The 21,832-nt window shown below is 42.4% G+C and overlaps 1 protein-coding gene across 4 annotated transcripts in view; it reads right to left on the bottom strand.

Moving 5' to 3' along the window:
- JAM2 (junctional adhesion molecule 2) overlaps positions 1 to 865 on the bottom strand; it is a 283,683-nt gene extending 282,818 nt beyond the window's left edge. For all 4 annotated transcript variants that reach the window (XM_067034971.1, XM_067034972.1, XM_067034970.1 and 1 more), the window contains exon 1: positions 85 to 865. In XM_067034971.1, coding sequence (XP_066891072.1) covers positions 85 to 307 — 223 coding nt within the window. In that variant the 5' untranslated portion in view covers positions 308 to 865. The remainder of the gene's footprint in view (positions 1 to 84) is intronic.
- Positions 866 to 21,832: the final 20,967 nt, after the last annotated feature.

Raw genomic sequence — 21,832 nt, 5'->3', positions numbered from 1 at the left:
GCCGCGCGTAGTAGGGGCTGGAGGTTTGGGGGAGCTGGTCTCAGCAGGAGTGGGTAGGAGGGTGGCGGTACCCCAGCAACTTACAGTCCAGGGCGACCACCAGGTAGCGCAGCACCAGCAGAAGGAGGCGGTGGCGGCTCCTCCTCGCCATCTTCGCGGGGTCGGGAGCTGCCGGCTCCTCGGAAGCCGAGGGTCCCGGCGGCGGGAGCGCGGGAGCGCGGGAGGCAGCCCGGGGGGGCGCTGAACTTCTCCGCGCGGGAGAGGAGAGACTCGTGAGGGGGAGGGGCGGGGCGGGGCCTGATGGCATGTCAGTTTCCCCGTTCCAGGGGCGTCTTCTTAGCCGGCTGCTAGAGGCGGGTCTGGCCTAACCAGGGACCTGGGGGCTGGGGGGGGGGGGTCTGGAGAGTTCTTTTTTTTGGGGGGGGGGCGTGTGGAGGAGGTTGGGACGGGGCGGGCCGAGGAAGCCGGACGAGGTGTCGGCTGGGTTCTAATGAGGGGGCCGGAGGAGGCGACGGGCGGAAGGGAAGCCCTGGCGGGGCGGGCGGCCCCCGCCCCCGCGCCGCGGGGATTGATCGGCTTTGTCTGGTCCGGCGCGGGGCTGCCAGCTGTCCCCCAGGGCGAGGATCCCGGGCGCCGGAGGCGCTGGCCGCAGGGCTTGGGGGTGGGGCGCGGAGGAGGGGGGACCGCGCCTGCCTTGCTCCGACTCCTCTCTTCCCCTCCTTGGCACAAAACTTCTTTGGGGGTTTTCAGCCTAAGGGTGGAGATTTGGGGAAAATTTCTGGCCAACCCGCGAACCTGCAGGGGAGGCGCTCCGGGGAGATGGGTTTCGCCGGCTCCGCCTTGGAGGCGAAGGGGGGAAAAAAGCAATCAAGACTCGAGCTGGAAGGCAGGACTCAGATTTTAGCAATCGCCTTGGCCTCTTCTCGGTGTAAGCTTTCTGCTTCTTTGGAGAGTTGAGGTGTGTTTTGTGTTCTTTGCTTTTCATGTGTCAGAGTTAGAAGTTCATCTAACGGTATGAAATATTTATCATGTTTCTTTCCAGTTATATAACTGCCGCCTGTGGAGTTTTCCACATGTTAAAACTCTACAGCTGCCCTTTGTCAGGTTTATTTTTGGTCTACAGTGCTTTTAAAAGCGAAACCCATTATGAATGCTCTGTTGCGTGCTTTAAAACTGACCCGCACTTACAGTGCACACAGTGCGAGGGCTAAACAGGCAATTTTTATATTTACTCCTAGGGACCGAAAATGTCCGCTGCATTCAACAGTACTGACAGGTCTGGAAAAAGACCATTCCCAAGAGAAGAAATAGTTATAATATTTTTTTCTTTTTAAACGTAGAATAACGGATAAAGTTCTGTGTAGAAGACAGTTGATTTAGTGGTGTGCACACGAAGAATTGTTAGCTCAGTGGACAAAGGCAACCAGAGTTCAGATATGCAGAGCTGTGAAGAATGAGCATCCCTGCTGTTTCCTTGGTGACAGTGATGGAAGCTTAATGCCAGTGGCGGGAGAGGGGCAGAGGACCCAGAAAGGAAAGTCAAAGTGGCAAAAATGTGAGAGCTGTACTCTAGTCAAGCAAGGAGAAAGGACACAGATTCAACAACAGGCTTACGCCAGTTTCTCTGGGCAGTAACAAGAAAGATTTAATGCTTTACAAGAAAAGTTGTCAGCACCCTCTTTTCTCATTCTTGCCGCAACTATCTGCCTCTTTTGCTCCTTGCTAAAGATACACACAAAAGGGGTACTTAAAAAAATATTCTGTGACACCCTATGTGAATAATTGACTCACTCAGCTATCTGTCCCCCAGTCAAGGCATTTGTCAAATAGCTACAATATGCTGGCTGCTGGAGGACAATGATGAACAAGATTAAGTCTTTGCTGCTAAGGAGCTCACAGTCTTGAGGAAAGAGACAGTGAGTCCCATCTGGAAAGACCTCTGATACCACGTCATAAGTGTTACGGGAGGACAGAAAATAATACGTTTTTTATTGAGTGCTTTCTCAGCAGTGGAGTCTGAATAGTGCAATATCTAATCCTCCAACAACTCTGTTAGAGAGAAAATATTATCATTCCCACTCTACAGATGAGATAACCAGGCGGAGAGACGCTAAACAGCTTGTTCAAGGTCAAGGGTCAAGGCTAAGGGGAGGTTCCTATGTTGGGGATGCATGCAGGACATATAACCTACACACATCCTCCCATACACTCTTTATCGTCATGGAAAGTTGGGGCAACTTTTGAAAGGAAGGAAATAAGGGAAGGACATTCTAGGCAGAGCAAAGAGCAGGCTCAAAAGCTGAGAGACCTAAAAATTATGGCTTGTTTAGGAAAAGCAAGTTTCTACAGTGCTAGAGTAGAACATGTGGAATGGGGGCAGGGGAGGTGGCAGAAACTGAAAAGACGATTGGATTGTGAGTGTCATTCAATGTCATACTATAGACTCTAGACCTTATCCTGTAGGTAAAGAGCTTTCTGAAAGCACTAGGGTTGGATATAAAATAATCCACAGTAGAACTGCTCTGTCCATTACGGTAGCCTCTAGATTCATGTGGCTGTATAAATTTGAATTCCATTAAATTTAAAATCCAGTTCTCCGGTCATACTTGTTACGTTTGAAGTTCTCCATAGCCACATGGGTGCAGTGTCTGTCCTCCTGGACAATGCAGATATGTAGCATTGCCGTCATTCCAGAAAGTTCTATAAGACACTGTTGCCTTAGAATGATGATGCATATGGAAATGTAGAGAATGGTTTAGAGATAAGAGAATCAGAATGTTAGACAAGTCTGAAAACCATTGCAGTGTTCTGAGAAAGAGATGAGGCATGAAGTAAATGGTCACAGTACGTGAAGAGGCAGGTAGATTCCAATGGTATTCCACAGCAGGATTGTGTTATCTATCTAGATGATTTTGTCAGCTATAGAGGTGAGAAAGCGGGGGAATTGTAGTAATGGAGATTTCTAGCCTGGGTGGCTATATGTGGTTATAGATAGCATCATTACCCGAAAAAGAAACATAGGCAGCATACATACATAGTTCCAACAGGACTGGGATGAGTTGACTAAAGGTTATCTAGTGAGATGACCAGCAACTATTAGAAAAATTGGGCTAGAATTCAGGAAGCCCTCAGAATTGATAAAGAAATAAATGTAGGGCTTCCCTGGTGATAGAGTGGTTAAGAATCCGCCTGCCAATGCAGGGGACACGGGTTGGAGCCCTGGTCCAGGAAGATCCCACATGCTGTAGAGCAACAAAGCCAGAGTGCCACAACTACCGAGACTGCGCTCTAGAGCCCGCGAACCACAACTACTGAAGCCTGTGCTCCTAGAACCTGTGCTCTGCAACGAGAGAAGCCACTGCAATGAGAAGCCCACATACCACAACGAAGAGTAGCCCCCGCTCACCACAACTAGAGAAAGCCCGCACGCAGCAATGAAGACTCAACACAGCCAAAAATAAATAAATAAAATAAATTTATTTTTAAAAAAGAAGTAGCTGTAAATATCATCAGTTTCCCCTAGAACAGTGATCGCTAAGATTGCTCTTTGGAATCTCCTAGAGATCCTTAAGTATGATTCTCTGCTTAAAATTACGTTAAAAATTCTGAGTCCCAGAAGTTTCAGCTCAGGGGCTCCTGGGAAGCTGTACAGTCTCGTCCTTGGTGTCTGAGGGGGATTGGTTTCTGGACTCCCCGTGGATACCAAAATCTGAGGATGCTCAAGTCACTTATATAAAATGGCACTAGTATTTGCATATAACCTACACAATCCTCCCATATACTTTAAATCACCTCTAGATTATTTATAATACCTAATACAATAGGTATTACAATAGGAAGTGCTATGTAAACAGTTGCCAGCATGCATCAAATTCAAATTTTGCTTTTTGGAATTTTCTGGAATTTTTTTTCAAATATTTTTGATCCGTGGTTGGTTGAATCTGAGGATGCAGCACCTGTGGATACAGAGGCCTGACTGCATTACTGATAAGCACCCTGGTTGACTCTGATGAAACTCTTCAATGGACTGGTATTTGAGAACCTTTCTAGAAGATGGGAGAAGCCATGAGAGTGAATGAATGAGATCAATCAGAAAAAAGAAGTGAATATTCATCTAGAGGTAAATCTAAGGAAATAAATCCAATAAGAGGTAGGTAGAAGATCCATGTTAAAAAATAAAAGTGGGGGCTTCCCTGGTGGCGCAGTGGTTGAGAGTCCGCCTGCCGATGCAGGGGACACGGGTTCGTGCCCCGGTCCAGGAAGATCCCACATGCCGCGGAGCGGCTGGGCCTGTGGGCCATGGCCTATGAGCCTGCGCGTCCGGAGCCTGTGCTCCGCAACGGGAGAGGCCACAACAGTGAGAGGCCCGCGTACCGCAAAAAAATAAAAAAAATAATAAAAGTGAATCTAGACACAGACCTTATATTTTTCACAAAAAATGAACTCAAAACGGATCACAGACTACAAAACTCCTAGAAGATAATGTGGAGAAGGAAAAATAATTTTTCCTCTCCCCTTTTAGGTTCTTGGCTGAGATCCCTCCGTAATGAAAAGACAGGTTAATGGGAGAAAAACAAACACATTTAGGAACTTGTATACCTTCTATATTCAAGGGAGATATCCAAGAACACTGAGTAACTCTCCCAAATGGCCCAAGTCACCACCTTAGACGTTGTCTGTAATTAAAGACAAAAGATGCTGTGGTCTCCCCCTACCCACCGCCCCCCCCAGTTATGTGAGGTGACCAGCAAAAGCACAGTAAACAAGGGTAAGGTTGTTCTGCAGATTTAATTCACTGCCTTCTCCATTAATAAGTGTTTCCAGAGATTTAGAATCACCTTTCTCTTCCAGGTACAGAGAGGGAGATACCCATACAAATAGAGATTTCCCCTAGAAATATAAATGTCTCCTACAAAAGGAGCTTTTGTACTTCTACTCAGTTTTCAGGGCTTTTCCTATGTTTGCTGTTTCTTAAAAGTATCAGCCTAAAATAATTCTCCTGCCAAAGAGGCATATTTTGGGGTGACAGATTCTGCTCCCCTTCAATAACAAAGGACAAAATCTAGAAGACCTTGGGTTTGATGGTGACTTTTTTTGTTTACTATGTGCCAGATCTTAGTTGCAGCATGCGAGATCCTTAGTTGCAGCATGTGGGATCTAGTTCCCTGACCAGAGATCGAACCCAGGCTCCCTGCATTGGGAGCACTGGACTACCACAGAAGTCCCTGGTAGTGACTTTTTAGATAAAATACCAAAGGTGTGATTCACGCAAAAAAGAATTGATAAACTAGACTTCATTAAAGTTTTTAAAACTAAAAACTTCTGCTCTTTGAAAGACAATTTCAAGAGAGTTAGAAGCCGTAGATTGGGAGAAAATATTTGCAAAAAAATGTAAATGTATCTGATCAAGAGCTATTACCCCCAATATACAAAGAACTCTTAAAACTCAACAATAAGAAAACAACCCCATCTTAAAAATTGGTCAGGGGACTTCCCTGGCAGTCCAGTGGTTATAGACTTCACCTTCCAATGCAGCGGGTGCTGGTTTGGTCCCTGGTTGGGGAGCTAAGATCCCACATGCTTTGTGGCCAAAAAACCAAAACATAGAACGAAAGCAATATTGTAACAAATTCAATAAAGACTTAAAAACAAAACAAAAAAATGGTCAAAGACCTTAGTAGACACCTCACCAAAGAAGATATAGAGATAGTAAGCATAAAAAAATTAATTAACAGAAACTTCGGGCTTCCCTGGTGGCACAATGGTTAAGAATCCTCCTGCCAATGCAGAGGACACGGGTTTGATCCCTGGTCCGGGAAGATCCCACATGCCGCGAAGCAACTAAGTCCGTGTGCCACAACTACTGAGCCTGCGCTCTAGAACCCGAGAGCCACAACTACTGAAGCCTGTGCAGCTAGAGCCTGTGCTCTGCAACAAGAGAAGCCACCGCAATGAGAAGCCTGCACACGGCAACGAAGATTAGCCCCTGCTTGCCGCAACTAGAGAAAGCCTGCGTGGCAGCAAAGAAGACCCAACACAGCCAAAGATAAATTAAAAACAAAAACAGAAACTTCAATTAAATAGAGTCGGGGGACCAGAATGAGAAGCTCTCATGCCCTGTGACAATAGCAGAGCCCAAGAGGAAGAAGAAAGACTCCTTCCCTGGCAAGGACTCAACCAATGAAAAGCCACGGACTCTGTTTATTTTAGCCCTCCCAACTTCCTTTTACCCTCTATAAAAGTGTTCTCCTTCCCTTGCAGTGCAGGGACTTGCATTTGGCTCACCATGGATGCAGACCCCAAATTGCAATTGTCTGCAGATCCCAAGTAAACCCATCTTTGCTGGAGAAATAACTCTCAGTCTATCTGTTTTAGGTCAACGCACGCAACTATATGAAAAGATACTCCACATAATATGTTATCAAGGAAGTCCAAATTAAAACAACAAGATACCACTATCACACTTATTACAATGACCAAAATCCAGAACACTGACAACACCAACACCGTCCAATGCTGGTGGAGATGTGGACCAAAAGGAACCCTCATTCATTGATGGTGGCAATGCAAAATGGTACAGCCAATTTGGAAGAGACTTCGGCAGTTTCCTACCAAACTAAACATACACTTAGTGTATATGATCTTTTTGCATGGGATTTTCTTCCCTTATACCAGACAATTCTCCCACTTTCTAGACACCGAGGGGGTGTCCTGCAATTCAATTCAATTCTGACACTAACTACCCAGAATTAGTGCAGACCTCCCAGGTTCAGGGCTCAGTCCCATGACAACTGAAAAAAAAAAAAAAAAAAAAAAAGCACAACCTAGAAGTTGAGAATTATGTTTTATTCGGCAAACTTTCTGAGGGCTTAAGCTTGGGATACAGCCTCTCAGCTAAGCTCTGAGAGACTGCTCGGAAGGGGTAAGGCAGGAACCAGGAGATATAGGAGTTTTTGCTACAACAAACAAACAAACCCATGTAGTAGAATGTCAAAAGATTACTGCTAATCACAAAAACAGACATTTCAAGTTAATGAGCTTAGTGCTTTTCTATGTAGGGAAGATGCAAGAGTCAGAGCTCATTAAAATCCTTCCTTTGACATGCATCTTAACTATCTAGGGCCAGTATCCTGTTTTTCACCATCCTGAATTCCCCCTCAGGGTGCACCCCTGCGGGGAACCTGCAGTGGTTGATGGCTTGATGGCAGGTAATATTCCTTGATTACTAAAATGTCAGGCAATATTTCTTCCTCCATAGTCCAAACCCATAGAATGTACAATACCAAGAATGAACCCTAATGTAAACTATGGACTCTGGGTGATTGTGATATGTCAGTGTATATTCATCAGTTGTAACCAATGTATGACTCTCGTGGGAGACATTGATCATGGGGGAGGCTACGATGTGCTGGGGGCCAGGCAGTATATGGGAAATCTCCATACTTCTGCTTAATTTTGTTGTGAATCTAAAACCTAAAAAAATAAAGTCTAATAACAAACTTGAAACAAACAAAAAGAACACAAGAAAGAGCAGTCAAAAGTGTATGAGAGGAACTCGGAGAGAATCAGGAGCCAAAGGTGGAGGTATTTACTGTCTTCAGTGCTAAAAAGACGATTGAAAATTGTCTCCTGCATTTAGTAATTGTCAGGGCATTAACCACTTGGACAATAGAGAAAGCAAGCCTCCAAAGAACTTGTAGAAAAAAATTTAAAGACTCGTGTTCTTTACTTAATAAAGTATAAAACTAGTGCAAAGATTAAAATGAATACTGAAATGATTACAAACAGCAGCAGCGTAGGACTTCCCCAGTGGTCCAGGGGTTAGGACTCAGCGCTTTCACTGCCAAGGGCCCAGGTTCGATCCCTGGTCAGGGAACTAAGATCCCACAAGCTGCATGGCAGGGCCAAAAAAACAAAAAGAAAAACAAACAAAAAAACCCAAGACAGCAGCAGGATGGTGAAAGGAATAGTAATAGTTAATGCTGCTTCGTTAATGCGTGGTTGGGAGTGTTTTATTATTGATCTGCTTGTAAGAATGCCTGCCCCCATGGGCGTCCCTCCAAACTCTGTTCTCCAGGATTGTATTGGCCCTCCTTACCCACTCCCATGTGTCATCATCACTTTCACTCTGATACTATAAGCATTTTGTCAGGTAAACATAAATGGGGTATTTTAGGATGTCTTACCATTTTTCCTTCTTTCCACCCACTCTAATTCTGAATTCAAAGTAATGTTGAGGAGGTGACAAGGCTCATTTCCTAAAACAAGCAATGCAGAGAAGGGCTGGGTTTAAACTGAGTGACTTCTCACATCTCAGATTTGGTATTTCTGTGTTGAATGGGTTATTTTTCCTCACGGGTGTGGAGAAGTTGCTGGTAAATGCCCGCACTCTGCAAATTAGAGAAAAGAGCGGAAAAAAGTCTTCTGTTTCCAGAACCACATAAAATTCCCAAGTGTCTCTCATATACATTTTAACTGCCTGTGGATAGAATTTAAGGTCTTTCATGGGATCCTTATTACTCATTATCCCTCAGATTGCTTTCTGGAATAAGCCTGATTTCAGCTTTTCATTCTGATATGCCCATAAGCACACTCATGACTTGTGCTCAAATAAACCTATTTAGAGAAGCCCTATTCTTCAGCCCCTCCAGAATGTACTCTTAATGACTCTCCCAAAGTGACATCTTTCTTCCAGGTATTATAACAGTACAGTGCTCAAAGCTTTCTTCCAAGAAAGAAAAAAAACCCTCACTAGCCTTGTAATAGGGGAGAGCTACACCGGACTCCATGTTTCTTTGACTTTAACCTCTGCTTTTCGTTGCTTTTGTTATTATCATCAAACATAGTGGCCTGCCTGAGGGAACCCTGTCCCTCTCCCTGAATGTTAAAGTGCCTTGTTCAGCTCACAGGGAGACCATCTGACCCGGCAGTCGCGCTGGTGGAAGGCTGCAAGAAACAAGAAGTTAACACATCCCCTCCCCGAGGCTGGCCATTCCAGGGGATATTTGCAAAATTATCGCCTTTTTACTTTACTTCCTCATCTCCTCCCCCTCTCTGTGCTATAAAAGAAACTGGCATCCAAACCCGCGTAAGATGGTTTATCAGAGACACAGGTCTGCTTTCCGAATATTCCTCGCCTCAACACCTCGTCTCCGATTCACTGGCCTGTGGTGCGGTGAGCAGAGAGAGCTTGGACTCGGTAACAGCCTCACCTGGACTCGCTAACAGCCTCACCTGGACTCGCTAACAGCCTCACCTGGTTCTAATTACTACAAGCAGGACAGTCTCACAGTCTCTGCTCCTGCATGACTTAACAGCTCCAGCGTGGTTCTACCTGACAATTAAGTAGTTCACCAGTGATCAGTAATTTAGTTATTAATGCTTTTTTTCCTTTTTTTTTTTTTTTTTTTTTGCGGTACGCGGGCCTCTCACTGCTGTGGCCTCTCCCATTGCGGAGCGCAGGCTCCGGGCGCGCAGGCGCAGCGGCCATGGCTCACGGGCGCAGCCGCTCCACGGCATGTGGGATCTTCCCGGACCGGGGCACGAACCCGTGTCCCCTGCATCGGCAGGCGGAGTCTCAACCACTGCGCCACCAGGGAAGCCCTGTTTCCTTTTTTAAAAGCTCATTTATTATCAACTCAGTGGTTGTTTTTTTAAAATTGAAGGATAATTAGCAACTTCATAGGGAATTAAGTAATACGAAAATGACTTTTTAAATGGAATTTTCTTGGGGAAGAGACAGCATTTAACAAACATTTGCCAGGGTCAAACAAAGGATGGACAGGTATCAGTCTATAAGGATAGAGTCATAACAACTAAAACTTGGGGAGAAAGGTACTTCCCAACTCCATCTCCTCCCTACATTTCCCCTCCCTCATTTCACAGTTAAGAATGATGAGAACCAAAGGAGTGATATAATTTACCCAAGGTCACACAGCAAGATAAGAAAAGAGCCAGTCCTGGAATGAATGCTAGTTGTGTCTTTCCTCTGCAAACCCCCAAAGAGTGTAGATCCCTCAGCACTGGCTGGAATGGATTTGCCCTTTTGTATATAACTTGACCCACATTATATCTAATTTTCTCCTGAGACCCCTTGCCTAGGACAGTTACATTTAATGTATGTCCTCAATTCAAGAGCGAGTGGGGGAAGTAAAACTCCACTGGGTTGTGGGAGCTTTGCAGTCTCACTCACCATCTTGGATCTATAGCAATACAGCCCAGATGAGAGGATGCTAAAAAGATTTAGGAAAGATGCAGTGATTCTTTCATTTGGTTGGTGCTCTCCAGAACACTTCTAAAGACGATGATGATATTAATTGTTGCCATGAATTAAGTACTATTTTCTGGCACTGTGCAGAGCACTTTATAGGCATTATTTGATAAACAACTTTGTGAAGAGGTACTATTATCATCTTACAGATGAGAACAAAGGCTTAGCAAAGTTAAGTCCCTGATCCAGGACTAGGCAACTAGGAAATAACTGAGCCAGCTTTAAACCCAGATTTGTCTGACTTCCAAGACCCATGTTCTTAATGACTAAGATATCTGAGAAGATGAACTCCAGGGGAATGCATTTCTCTCTTCTCCCAGGGAGAAGAAAAAGCCGTCCTGAATGTTGTGACTTGTTCTCTGTCATGATAATGTCGTCTTCATTTGTTTGACACGATATTTTGCAGGTCCTTTCATACGTATTTTCTCTTTGGATCTCTGCAACAACCCAGTGAGAGAGCTGGGGAAAGGTATGAGTATGCATTTTTTTTTTTTTTTTTGCGGTATGCGGGCCTCTCACTGTTGTGGCCTCTCCCGTTGCGGAGCACAGGCTCCGGACGCGCAGGGCCAGCGGCCATGGCTCACGGGCTTAGTTGCTCCGCGGCATGTGGGATCTTCCCGGACCAGGGCACGAACCCGTGTCTCCTGCATCGGCAGGCGGATTCTCAACCACTGCGCCACCAGGGAAGCCCCTGATTATGCATTTTTAAACAGCCCAGTCTATAACTGCTGGGTATCAGTAAGTACCTGATCAACTCCAGAGGCTAAACAAACAGAAGATCAAGATCTGTGTGATTTCTGTATGATGAACGTTCAGGGTACTCTGAGTGACCAGCTGGGTATGAGGCGGCCTGGGGATGTGGGGAACACACTATTGGCAGTCTGGCTGGCTATGATAGGGACCTATCTCTCTATACCTGTCTGGTGACTTAGAGACTTACTAACCTGCCCACCTTCACACGGGTAATGAACCCAAACCATCTGTCTCTAAAGACCCTGCTATTCCCCATTCTGTTACTTCAGTTACCTTTCCTGTTCTAATAACTCTGTAGTCTAGATCTCTCTAGCTCAGATCTTTCTCTTGAACTCCAAATCAGTTTTCCCTGTTTTTAGAATATCTAGATGTTCCACTCAAAATCAGTTACAATTGATTTTTAAACATTTAAATGAAAATCAAGTCTAAAATTGAGTTGATTTTATCACTGCTTCACCCCACTTCAATTTTCTCCACTTCTTTACCTTCCTCCTTCTCTCCCATCCTTTCTCTCTTTCATTACCCAACATGAAATAAGCACCTACTATAGGCCAACCACTATGCTGATGGCTTGGGACACAATTATGTGCAGTAACAGACAATATCTCATCTCGTGGATGAGATAGACATCCATCAGGCAAAGCAAGCATGGATACTGGGGGGGGGGGCTAATTAATTAAGGGTTTGAATATTTGGGAAGTCAGGGAAGGCTAGTCTGAGAGAGTGACGCTAAGTCTGAAAGTTGAAGGGAGTAGGAGAAAACAGGTGGGAAGAACAGTCTATGAAAAGGGAACACCAGGTACACAGACCCTGTGACAAGTACACAGAGTGAGAGTTGGCAGGTGGGACTGTGGCACAAAGGTTGAGAGGGAGAGCAATGGAAGCCATGGAGAGCCTGGCTGAAAACCTTCAAGGATTCCAGCAGCTTTTAGAATAAAAGGAGAATATACAGCACCACTTCATTTTCTTTTTCTCATCATGCTACCACAGGGCCTTTGCATATACTGTTCCTCCTTTGCACATGGATCTTCATCTTTGTTCTTTCTTTAGTATTATCTGGCATGTATTGAATATTTGCTATATATATATTAGGCACTATGCTAAATTCTTTTCATATTACCTACTTTAATCCTCATAATCATATAAATGAGAAAATCTATTATTTCCATTTTACAGGTGAGGTCATTGGGACAGAGAGATTGAGTGACAAGCCCAGAATCACAACAACTTGTTGGGGGTAGAGTAAGGTTTGCAACGGCACTGGGCTTAGTCCAGATTCAATGTGCTGAACTGTTATGTGCACTGCTGTCAGTTCACCTCCATCTCAGCTGGTCACCACCTCTTCATCCTTCTGTCTCTGCTAAACTTCAATTTCCTTAGGAAATTTTCCTGCCCTTCCTGACTAGATCAAATCTTACTATTGCAAGCTCTTGTTACCCTCTTCCTCTCTGGTATCAAAGCTGGGATTTTAAACTCAATTGGTCACAATCAGTCACCAGTAGTAGACTGTGAACTCCATGAAGACAGGGTCTAATTTTTAATCTCATTATTGTAGTCTCTTTTCCTAAAAAAGTGCTTGTCAGTTATTAAATGCTCAATAGATCTATAGCTACTGGTTGGATATATGGATCCGTATATCTTTGACAAGAGTGTGATTGTACCGTAAGTTTTTTTTTTAACGTAACAACTTAGTTCAGGCTGCTATAACAAAGCACCAGAGTCTGAGTGGTTTATAAACAACAGAAATTTATTTCTCAAGTTCTGAAGGATAGGAAGTTCAAGATCAGGGCGTTGGGACAATCAGGTTCCAGCAAGGGCCCCCTTCCAGGTTGTAGACAGCCAATGTCTTGTTGTGTCCTCACAAGGAGGAAAGAGAGCTCTGGCATCTTCTCATAAGGAGACTTATCCCATTCATGAGGGCTCCACCCTCATGACCTAATCACCTCCCAAAGGTCCTACTTCCAAATACCGTCACATTAGGATTAGGGTCTCAACATATGATTTTTGAGGGAACACAAACATTCAGTCCATAACATCTAACAATGTCTTTTTAAAGTCAGTAGTACTGCTTTTAAGCTTCAGTATCTCTACATGCCAATCTCATTGCTAAGTGCTCTGTGTTCATGATCTCCTTTGATTCTACATATGAAGGAACTGAGGGTCTGAATGAGGTCCAATAAATTGCCCCAGGACACCCAGTTGGTCAATGGTACAACAAGACATGGTTCCAGGTCTGTCTATATCTAAAGCCTTTACTCTGTAGCACTGCCATGTTACCTCCACCCTTATAACCATTTTTCCAAGTCAGCCAATCTACTGCGATATCAGTGCTGATGGCACCATTGTATTCACTCTAGGGATATAATAACTGTTTACAGATCCATATTTATTTACTTTTAGGTTGTTTTGATTTTTTAACATCATAAAGAAAGCTGTGATGCACATTCTTGTATGTTTGTACTCTTGTGTGATTATTTCCTCAGGATAGTTGGTGGTAAAAAGTCAGAAGTTTTGATTCATATGGCCAAATTGGCAGCAGTAGAATTTGCGTTTTTAGTAGTGGATTCTATTACCTGCCTATTTGCCAAGAGGGTATGTTTTGCCATTGGCCAACAAAGAAAAACATGACATAAAAATATTCTTTGCATTTTCATTAATTTATCCTGGAGTACAGAAAAAAAGATAAAATCCACTGCAGCCCTTTTTCTTTGGACCTAGTTCTCAAGGCATTTTTTTTTTTTTTTTTTTTTTTTGCGGTACGCGGGCCTCTCACTGTTGTGGCCTCTCCCGTTGCGGAGCACAGGCTCCGGACGCGCAGGCTCAGCAGCCATGGGTCACAGCCCCAGCCGCTCCGCGGCATGTGGGATCTTCCCGGACCGGGGCACGAACCTGTGTCCCCTGCATCGGCAGGCAGACTCGCAACCTCTGCGCCACCAGGGAAGCCCTCAAGGCATATTTTTGAAGTACAGAATTTAGTATGTACTCCAACTTAAGACAGATAAATAGGAGTATACTTGTAGCAAAAACAGGATGCTTTTGATTTGTTTAGCGTTTACTATGTATCCTGAACACATTTTTCTCTAATGTATCTGTATAAACCTTTAATGTTTTTGCGTAATCAAATTCTTAATGCTGATGAAATTCTATACCTAAAATAACTTTTCTTACCAGCATCTCAACTGCATTTTTCTTCTTTAAGACCTTTGGGAAGGGGTTAGAGAACATGAATAAACTTGCTACAGAAAAAATTAGATGGCTAGACAAGAAACAGAATGACGCCTTTTTACTCCCAAAGATTTAGGAACCTGCTGTGTTCTTGGATCTGTCCCCTTTAAAGCAGGTGGATAGTTTTAATCTTTCTGGAATGCTCTTTTTGACCCCGATGAAAAGTAGCTGACTGTTAGGGCAGCAGAAGGTTACCCTTTGGTTTCACGACTGATGTAACGCTCTAAGTGACAACATTCTGTCTACCAAACAAGCCGAGATTTGTGTTTCTCTGGAGAGGTCAAGAAAGGGCACGTTTCCTCCTATGATAAGCTTTCAAACCCTCTTGCTTTTCACTGAATTTTAAGGTTTGCCTTGTGCCTTATAGACGTAAGTGCTCCTAGGAATTGGAAGAGTTTTCAAAAATATTTTTTTCTTGGAAGTGTGATATTCTAACAAAGGCCAGGCTGTTGATTCCCTGAAGTGCTAGGAATCCTCACAGGGACAGAAGTTCAAATGTTTGTCTGCTGGCTTGGAGCCAGTGAACACAATGGCAGGGAACTTTGGTGGAGACCTTGAAAATGCTTGATGGGGTGGATGCAGTTTAAGAAGCAGGATATGGGGGTTAGAGCCTATGGCGGAAATGGCCATCCTTGTCGTTCCTCCCTAGGATAGGGCCTACACATCCTGGAGCACTGTAAAGCAAAAGTGGAGATATATTGGCCATTCCAGAAACTACATCTTTTTCCCTAGAGACACTTTTATTTTTAAATTTTTCTTAAATTTACCTATTAATTTATTTACCTCTGGCTGCATTGGGTCTCTGTTGCTGCGTGTGGGCTTTCCCCAGTTCCGGTGAGTGGGGGCCACTCTTCGTTGCTGTGCACGGGCTTCTCACTGCGGTGGCCTCCCCTGCTGTGGAGCGTGGGTTCTAGGCACATGGACTTCAGTAGTTGTGGCACGCGGGCTCAGCAGTTGTGGCTCTCATGCTCAGTTGTTGTGGCACCCGGGCTTAGCTGCTCCACAGCATGTGGGATCCTCCCGGACCAGGGCTCGAACCCGCATCCCCCGCATTGGCAGGCAGACTCTCAACCACTGTGCCACCAAGGAAGCCCTAGAGACACTTTTAGATAAGCCATCTAAAACCTCTGGAACTTTGGTTCCTCATATTTAGAAAATGGAACTGAGGTATGTGAGTTTAAAGGCATTTTCAACTATAAAACTAGGCTACTGTTCAAATTCAGAAACAGAGAATAAGCAAGTCTTCTAGTAACAGTACCATATTTTATTGCTGCTGGAAAGTTGTCAGTATGATAAGCAACCTCTACTCAACTACTACAGATTTTTTCTTTTCCCTTCTGCCCCAACTACTGAAAACACACACACACACACACACACACACACACACACACACACACACACACACACACACACACACACATGGTCTCTCTCTCTCTCTCACAAACTGTTTAAAGCATATTTAATTTTATCCTAGTAAGTCAAGAATCTTAGAACAGGACTTCCCTGGTGGTGCAGTGGTTAAGAATCCGCCTGCCAATGCAAGGGACACGGGTTCTATCCCTGGTCCAGGAAGATCCCACATGCTGCGGAGCAACTAAGTCCGTGCACCACAGCTACTGAGCCTGCGTTCTGGAGCCCGCGAGCCACAACTACTGAGCCCCCGTGCTACAACTACTGAAGCCCATGAACCTAGAGCCCGTGCTCCACAACAAGAGAAGCCACCGCAATGAGAAACCCGCGCACCGCAACGAAGAGTAGCCCCTGCTCGCCGCAACTAGAGAAAGCCCACACGCAGCAACGAAGACCCAACGCAGCCAAAAATAAATAAATTTATTTTAAAAAAAAAGAATCTTAGAACAGAAAGGGATATAGGGAGATAGAAGAATGAGATGCCTTGATTGTGGTATCTGAGCTGGGGTTTATAAGACTGTTTCTTTTCTTCTCTCTTCTGCTCTTCCTCTTATCATCACTTTTCTCTTTTCTATACTCCCTTCACTTCTTTCTGCATTCAAAACCTCCAACATGCTGACTGAGATTCTTAATTTTAAAAAAGCTACTGGTATTTAGCCAGATCTTTCCACTGCATTTTTCAATGAGGAGCGCTTAGGCTTTTGGCGTAAGTTGACCACAGTCTTTGTCAATAGTTTAGAATTAAAGAGATTTTTGCTTTCTGATGTCAGGGCCTTTCTGGAAACACCAAAAAATAAAGTCTCAGCTGGTACTTGGACCAATTCTAACAGGTCCAAGTTTTTCCCTCCTCCCCTGCTAGTAACGGAAAGAGTGATGGGAATAATAATGAAAGCTTTGTGGTACTGCAAATCTCTCCAGTTTTAACCTCAAAAGTTTTAGTCAAGTGTAACTTGCTTTTATGTAAGAAAATGTCATTATTATTAAAAATATACACACTGAAAAATTAGAAGTGAAATGTCATAACATCTGTAATTTATATTAAAATGGTCAATAATATTACAATAGCTTTGTACAGGGACAGATGGTTACTAGACTTACTGTGGTGATCATTTCATAATGTGTGCAAATGTCAAATTGCTGTATAGTACACCTGAAGTAACATAATATTGTACATCAACTCCACTTCAATTTTAAAAATGAATAAAAGAAAATATTTCATAAAAACATGGAAGAAGCAAAATGTGGCAAATTGTTAATCTAGACAGTGGGTATATGGCATTTGTTATACTATTTTTTCTTCTTTTCTGTACAGCTGAAATGTTTTATACGTATTTCACACACATTTCAAAATTTCATACACATAACAAAAAGTGAATGAAAAATTAACCTCATCTTCATAAATAAGAAACCAAAGACTTAATTTGGTATCCTCTCCTCCTATGCAAACTTGCTGGATCTTCAAAATTTCTCTGCTGTGTTACTGGCTCCACTTATTCAGTTGATCCAAGAGAAGTAATCACTATCAAAACAAGTTTAATTTTTCGAGACCTTGACTGCAAGTTGGAAGGCCAATTCACTGGGGGAGAGAAACAGAAACTTCTCTTCACTGTTTTTATCTTGATCTCTCCAACTGATTCTAGCACTCCTGCTGTTCTTTGGGGGAGAAGAACAAAGGAAAGAAAGGGGAGGCAAGGGAGCCTGATGACACCTCACCAGGATTTTCACTTGCCTAGGGGAAGTAAATAAAATAAACTTTTCTGAAGAAAAACAAAACACTCCCAACCTAATTAAGCTTAAAAGCTTTTGTACATCAAAGAAAGCCATAAACAAAATGAAAAGACAACCTAGAGAATGGGAGAAAATTTTTGCAAATGATGCAACTGACAAGGGATTAATTTCTAAAATATACAAACAACTGTACAACTCAATAACAAACAAACGAACAAAAAAACACCGAATGACCCAATCAAAAAATGGGCAGGGGCTTCCCTGGTGGCACAGTGGTTGAGAATCCGCCTGCCGATGCAGGGGACACGGGTTCGTGCCCCGGTCCGGGAAGATCCCACATGCCGCGGAGCAACTAAGCCCGTGAGCCATGGCCTCTGAGCCTGTGCGTCCGGAGCCTGTGCTCCGCAACGGGAGAGGCCACAACAGTGAGAGGTCCGTGTACCACAAAAACCAAAAAAAAAAAAAAAAAAAAAAAAAGGGCAGAAGACCTAAACAGTCATTTCTCCAGACGAGATTGGGCATATTCAGGATGGTATGGCCATAGACAGACATTTCTCCAAAGAAGACATGGCCAACAGGCACATGAAAATATGGTCAACATCATTAATTATTAGAGAAATGGAAATCAAAACTACAATGAGGTATCACCTCACACCAGTAAGAATGGCCATCATCAATCAAAAAGTCTACAAATAACAAATGCTGGAGAGGTTGTGGAGAAAAGGGAACCCTCCTACACTGTAGGTGGAAATGTAAATTGGTACAGTCATTGTGGAGAACAGTATGGAGGTTTCTTAAAAAACTGAAAATAGAGCTACCATATGATCCAGCAATCCCACTCCCAGGCACATATCTGGAGAAAACTATGGTTTGAAAGGATACATGCACCCCATTGTTCATTGCAGCACTATTTATAATAGCCAGGACACGGAAGCAACCTAAATATTCATCAACAGGAGAAGATGTGGTATGTGTGCATACACACACACACACACACACACACACACACACACACACACACACACAATGGAATATTACTGAGCCATAAAAAGGAATGAAATAATGCCATTTTCAGCAACATGGATGGACCTGGAGATTATCATACTAAATAAAGTAAGTAAGGCAGAGAAAGACAAATATCATACAATTTCACTTATATGCGGAAACTAAAAAATGATAGAAATGAACTTGTTTACAAAACAGAAATAGATTGACAGATATACAAAACAAACTTATGGTTACCAATGGGAAGAGCGGAGGTGGTGGTGGGAGGTTGGGGAGAGAGATAAATTAGGAGTTTGGGATTAACATACACACACTACTATATATAAAATAGGTAAACAACAAGGACCTACTGTATAGCACAGGGAACTATACTCAATATCTTGTAGTAACCTATAATGGAAAAAAAATCTAAAAAAGAATATATATATGTATAACTGAATCACTTTGCTGTACACTTGAAACTAACACAACATTGTAAATTAACTCTACTTCAATAAAAAAAAATAAATAAAATTATTTAAAAAAACAAACAAGCATCCCAAATGGCTCTGTGACAGGTCTTTCCCTATTATGCCTTGGCACATTTGTCAAAAATCAACTGATCATAAACATAAGAGTTTATTTCTGGACATTCAGTTTACTCTGTCATTCTATGTCTATCTTTATGCCAGCACCACATTGTATTGATTCATGTAGTTTTGTACTGAGTTCAGAAGTCATGAGGTATGAGTCTTCCAACTTTGTTCTTCTTTTTTGAGATTATTTTTTAATTCTGTATGAATTTTAGAGTCAGCTTGTCAGTTTCTTCAAAGCCAGCTAGGATTTTGATGGGGATTATATTGAAACTGTGAATCAATTTGAGGGGTGTCACTATCTTAGCAATATTAAGTCCATGAACATGGGATGTCTTTCCATTTATTTAGGTCTTTAATTATTTTCAGCAATCTTTTGTGGTATTCAGTGTACAAGTCTTGCACTTCTTTGCTAAATTTATACCTAAGTAATTTGTTCTTTTTGATGATATTGTAAGTGGAATTATTTTCTTCATTCTATTTTCAGAAGTTTCATTGCTAGTCTATAGAAATAGAATTGATTTTGGGGGGCTTCCCTGGTGGCGCAGTGGTTGAGAATCCGCCTGCGGATGCAGGGGATACGGGTTCGTGCCCCGGTCTGGGAAGATCCCACATGCCGTGGAGCGGCTGGGCCTGTGAGCCATGGCCACTGAGCCTGTGCATCCGGAGCCTGTGCTCCGCAAAGGGAGAGGCCACAATAGTGAGAGGCCCACGTACCACCAAAAAAAAAAAAAAAAAGAATTGATTTTTGTATATTGATCTTGTATCCTGCAATTTTCTTGTACTCTTTTATTCTAATAATTTTTTGGTGGATTCCTTAGGATTTTTTATATACAAGATCATGTCATCTACAAATAGAGATAGTATTACTTCCTCCTTTCCCATCTAGATGTTTTTACTTATTTTCTTTCCTAATTGTCCGGATGTAACCTCCAGTACAATGTTAAATAGAAGTGGAAAGAGTAGATATCCTTTTCTTTCTTGTTCCTGATTTAAGGGAAAGTATTTAGTTTTTCACGGTTGTATATAATGTTAGCTGTGGGTAGTTGAGGAAGGTCCTTTCTAGTTCTATTAGATTGGCCAAAAAGTTCATTCAGGTTGTTCTGTAACATCTTATGGAAAAACCCAAACGAACTTTTTGTCCAACCAATAGTTGAATGTTTTTAATTAGGAAAGGGTGTTGTAGATCAGTGGAACAGGATAGAAAGTCCAGAAATAAAACCATGTACTCATGGTCAATCAATCTATGACACAGGAGGCAAGAATACACAATGGAGAAAAGACAGTCTCTTTAATAAGTAGTGCTGGGAAGACTGGATAGCTATATGTAAAACAATGAAATTAGAACATTCTCTAGCACCATATACAAAAAATAAACTCAAAATGGATTAAAGACCTAAATGTAAGGCTGGAAACTATAAAATTCCTAGAGGAAAACATAGGCAGAACAGTCTTTGACATAAATCACAGCAATATTTTTTTGGATATGTCTTCTAGAGTAATGGAAACAAAAGCAAAAATAAACAAATGGGACCTTATTAAACTTAAAAACTTTTGTACAGCAAAGGAAACCATAAGCAAAATGAAAAGACAACCTACAGAGTGGGAGAAACTATTTGCAAATGATGCAACCCACAAGGAATTAATTTCCAAAATCTACAAACAGCTCATACAGTTCAATATCAAAAAAACAAACAACCCAATCAAAAAATGAGCAGAAGACCTAAACAGACATTTCTCCAAAGAAGACATACAGAGGGCCAACAGGCACATGAAAAGATGTTCTACATCGCTAATTATTAGAAAAATGCAAATCAGAACTACAATGAGGTATCACCTCACACCATTCAGAATGGCCATCATCAAAAAGTCTACAAATAATAAATGCTGGAGAGGGTGTGGAGAAAAGGGAACCTTCCTACACTGTTGGTAGGAATGCAAATTGGTGCAGCCACTATGGAGAACAGTATGGAGATTCCTTAAAAAATGGAAATACAGTTACCATATGATCCAGCAAACCTCCTTGGCATATATTCGGAAAAGATGAAAACTCAAATTCAGAAAGATACATGCACCCCAGTGTTCACTGCAGCACTATGTACAATAGCCAAGACAGGGAAGCAACCTAAATGTCCATCGATAGATGGATAGATGAACGGATAAAGATGTGGTATATATGTGGTATACACACACACACACACACACACACACACACACACACACACACACACACAATGGAATATTAATCAGCCATAAAAAAGAATGAAATAATGCCATTTACAGCAATGAGGATGGACCTAGAGCTTGTCATACTAAGTGAGATAAATTAGACAAAGAAAGACAAATATATGGCATCACTTATATGTGGAATCTAAAAAAGTGATACAAATGAGCTTGTTTACAAAAGAGAAATAGAATCACAGACATAGAAAACAAATTTAGTTACCAAAGGGTAAAGGGGGGAGGGATAAATTAGGCGTTTGGGATTAACATATACACACTACTATATATAAAATATATAAACAGCAGGGACTTACTGTATAGCACAGGGAACTATACTCAATATCTTGTAATAGCCTATAATGGAAAAGAATCTGGAAAGGAACATATATATATTATATTATATATATATACAATTTATGTGTGAATCACTTTGCTGTACACTTGAAATTAACACATTTGTAAATCAATAGAAAAAAAAGAAAGGGTGTTGGATTTTTCAAATGTCTTTTCTTTTTTAAAAATTAATTTATTAATTTATTATTTATTTTTGGTTGCATTGGGTCTGTTGCTGCGCACGGGCTTTCTCTAGTTGATGCGAGCGGGGGCTACTCTTCGTTGCGGTGCATGGGCTTCTCATTGCAGTGGC

Source organism: Kogia breviceps, chromosome 5, assembly GCF_026419965.1.
Source record: "Kogia breviceps isolate mKogBre1 chromosome 5, mKogBre1 haplotype 1, whole genome shotgun sequence".
NCBI classification, from domain to species: Eukaryota; Metazoa; Chordata; class Mammalia; order Artiodactyla; family Physeteridae; genus Kogia; species Kogia breviceps.
The sequence above is the reverse complement of the archived record's forward strand: the minus strand, read 5'-3'. Positions and strand labels throughout refer to the sequence as shown.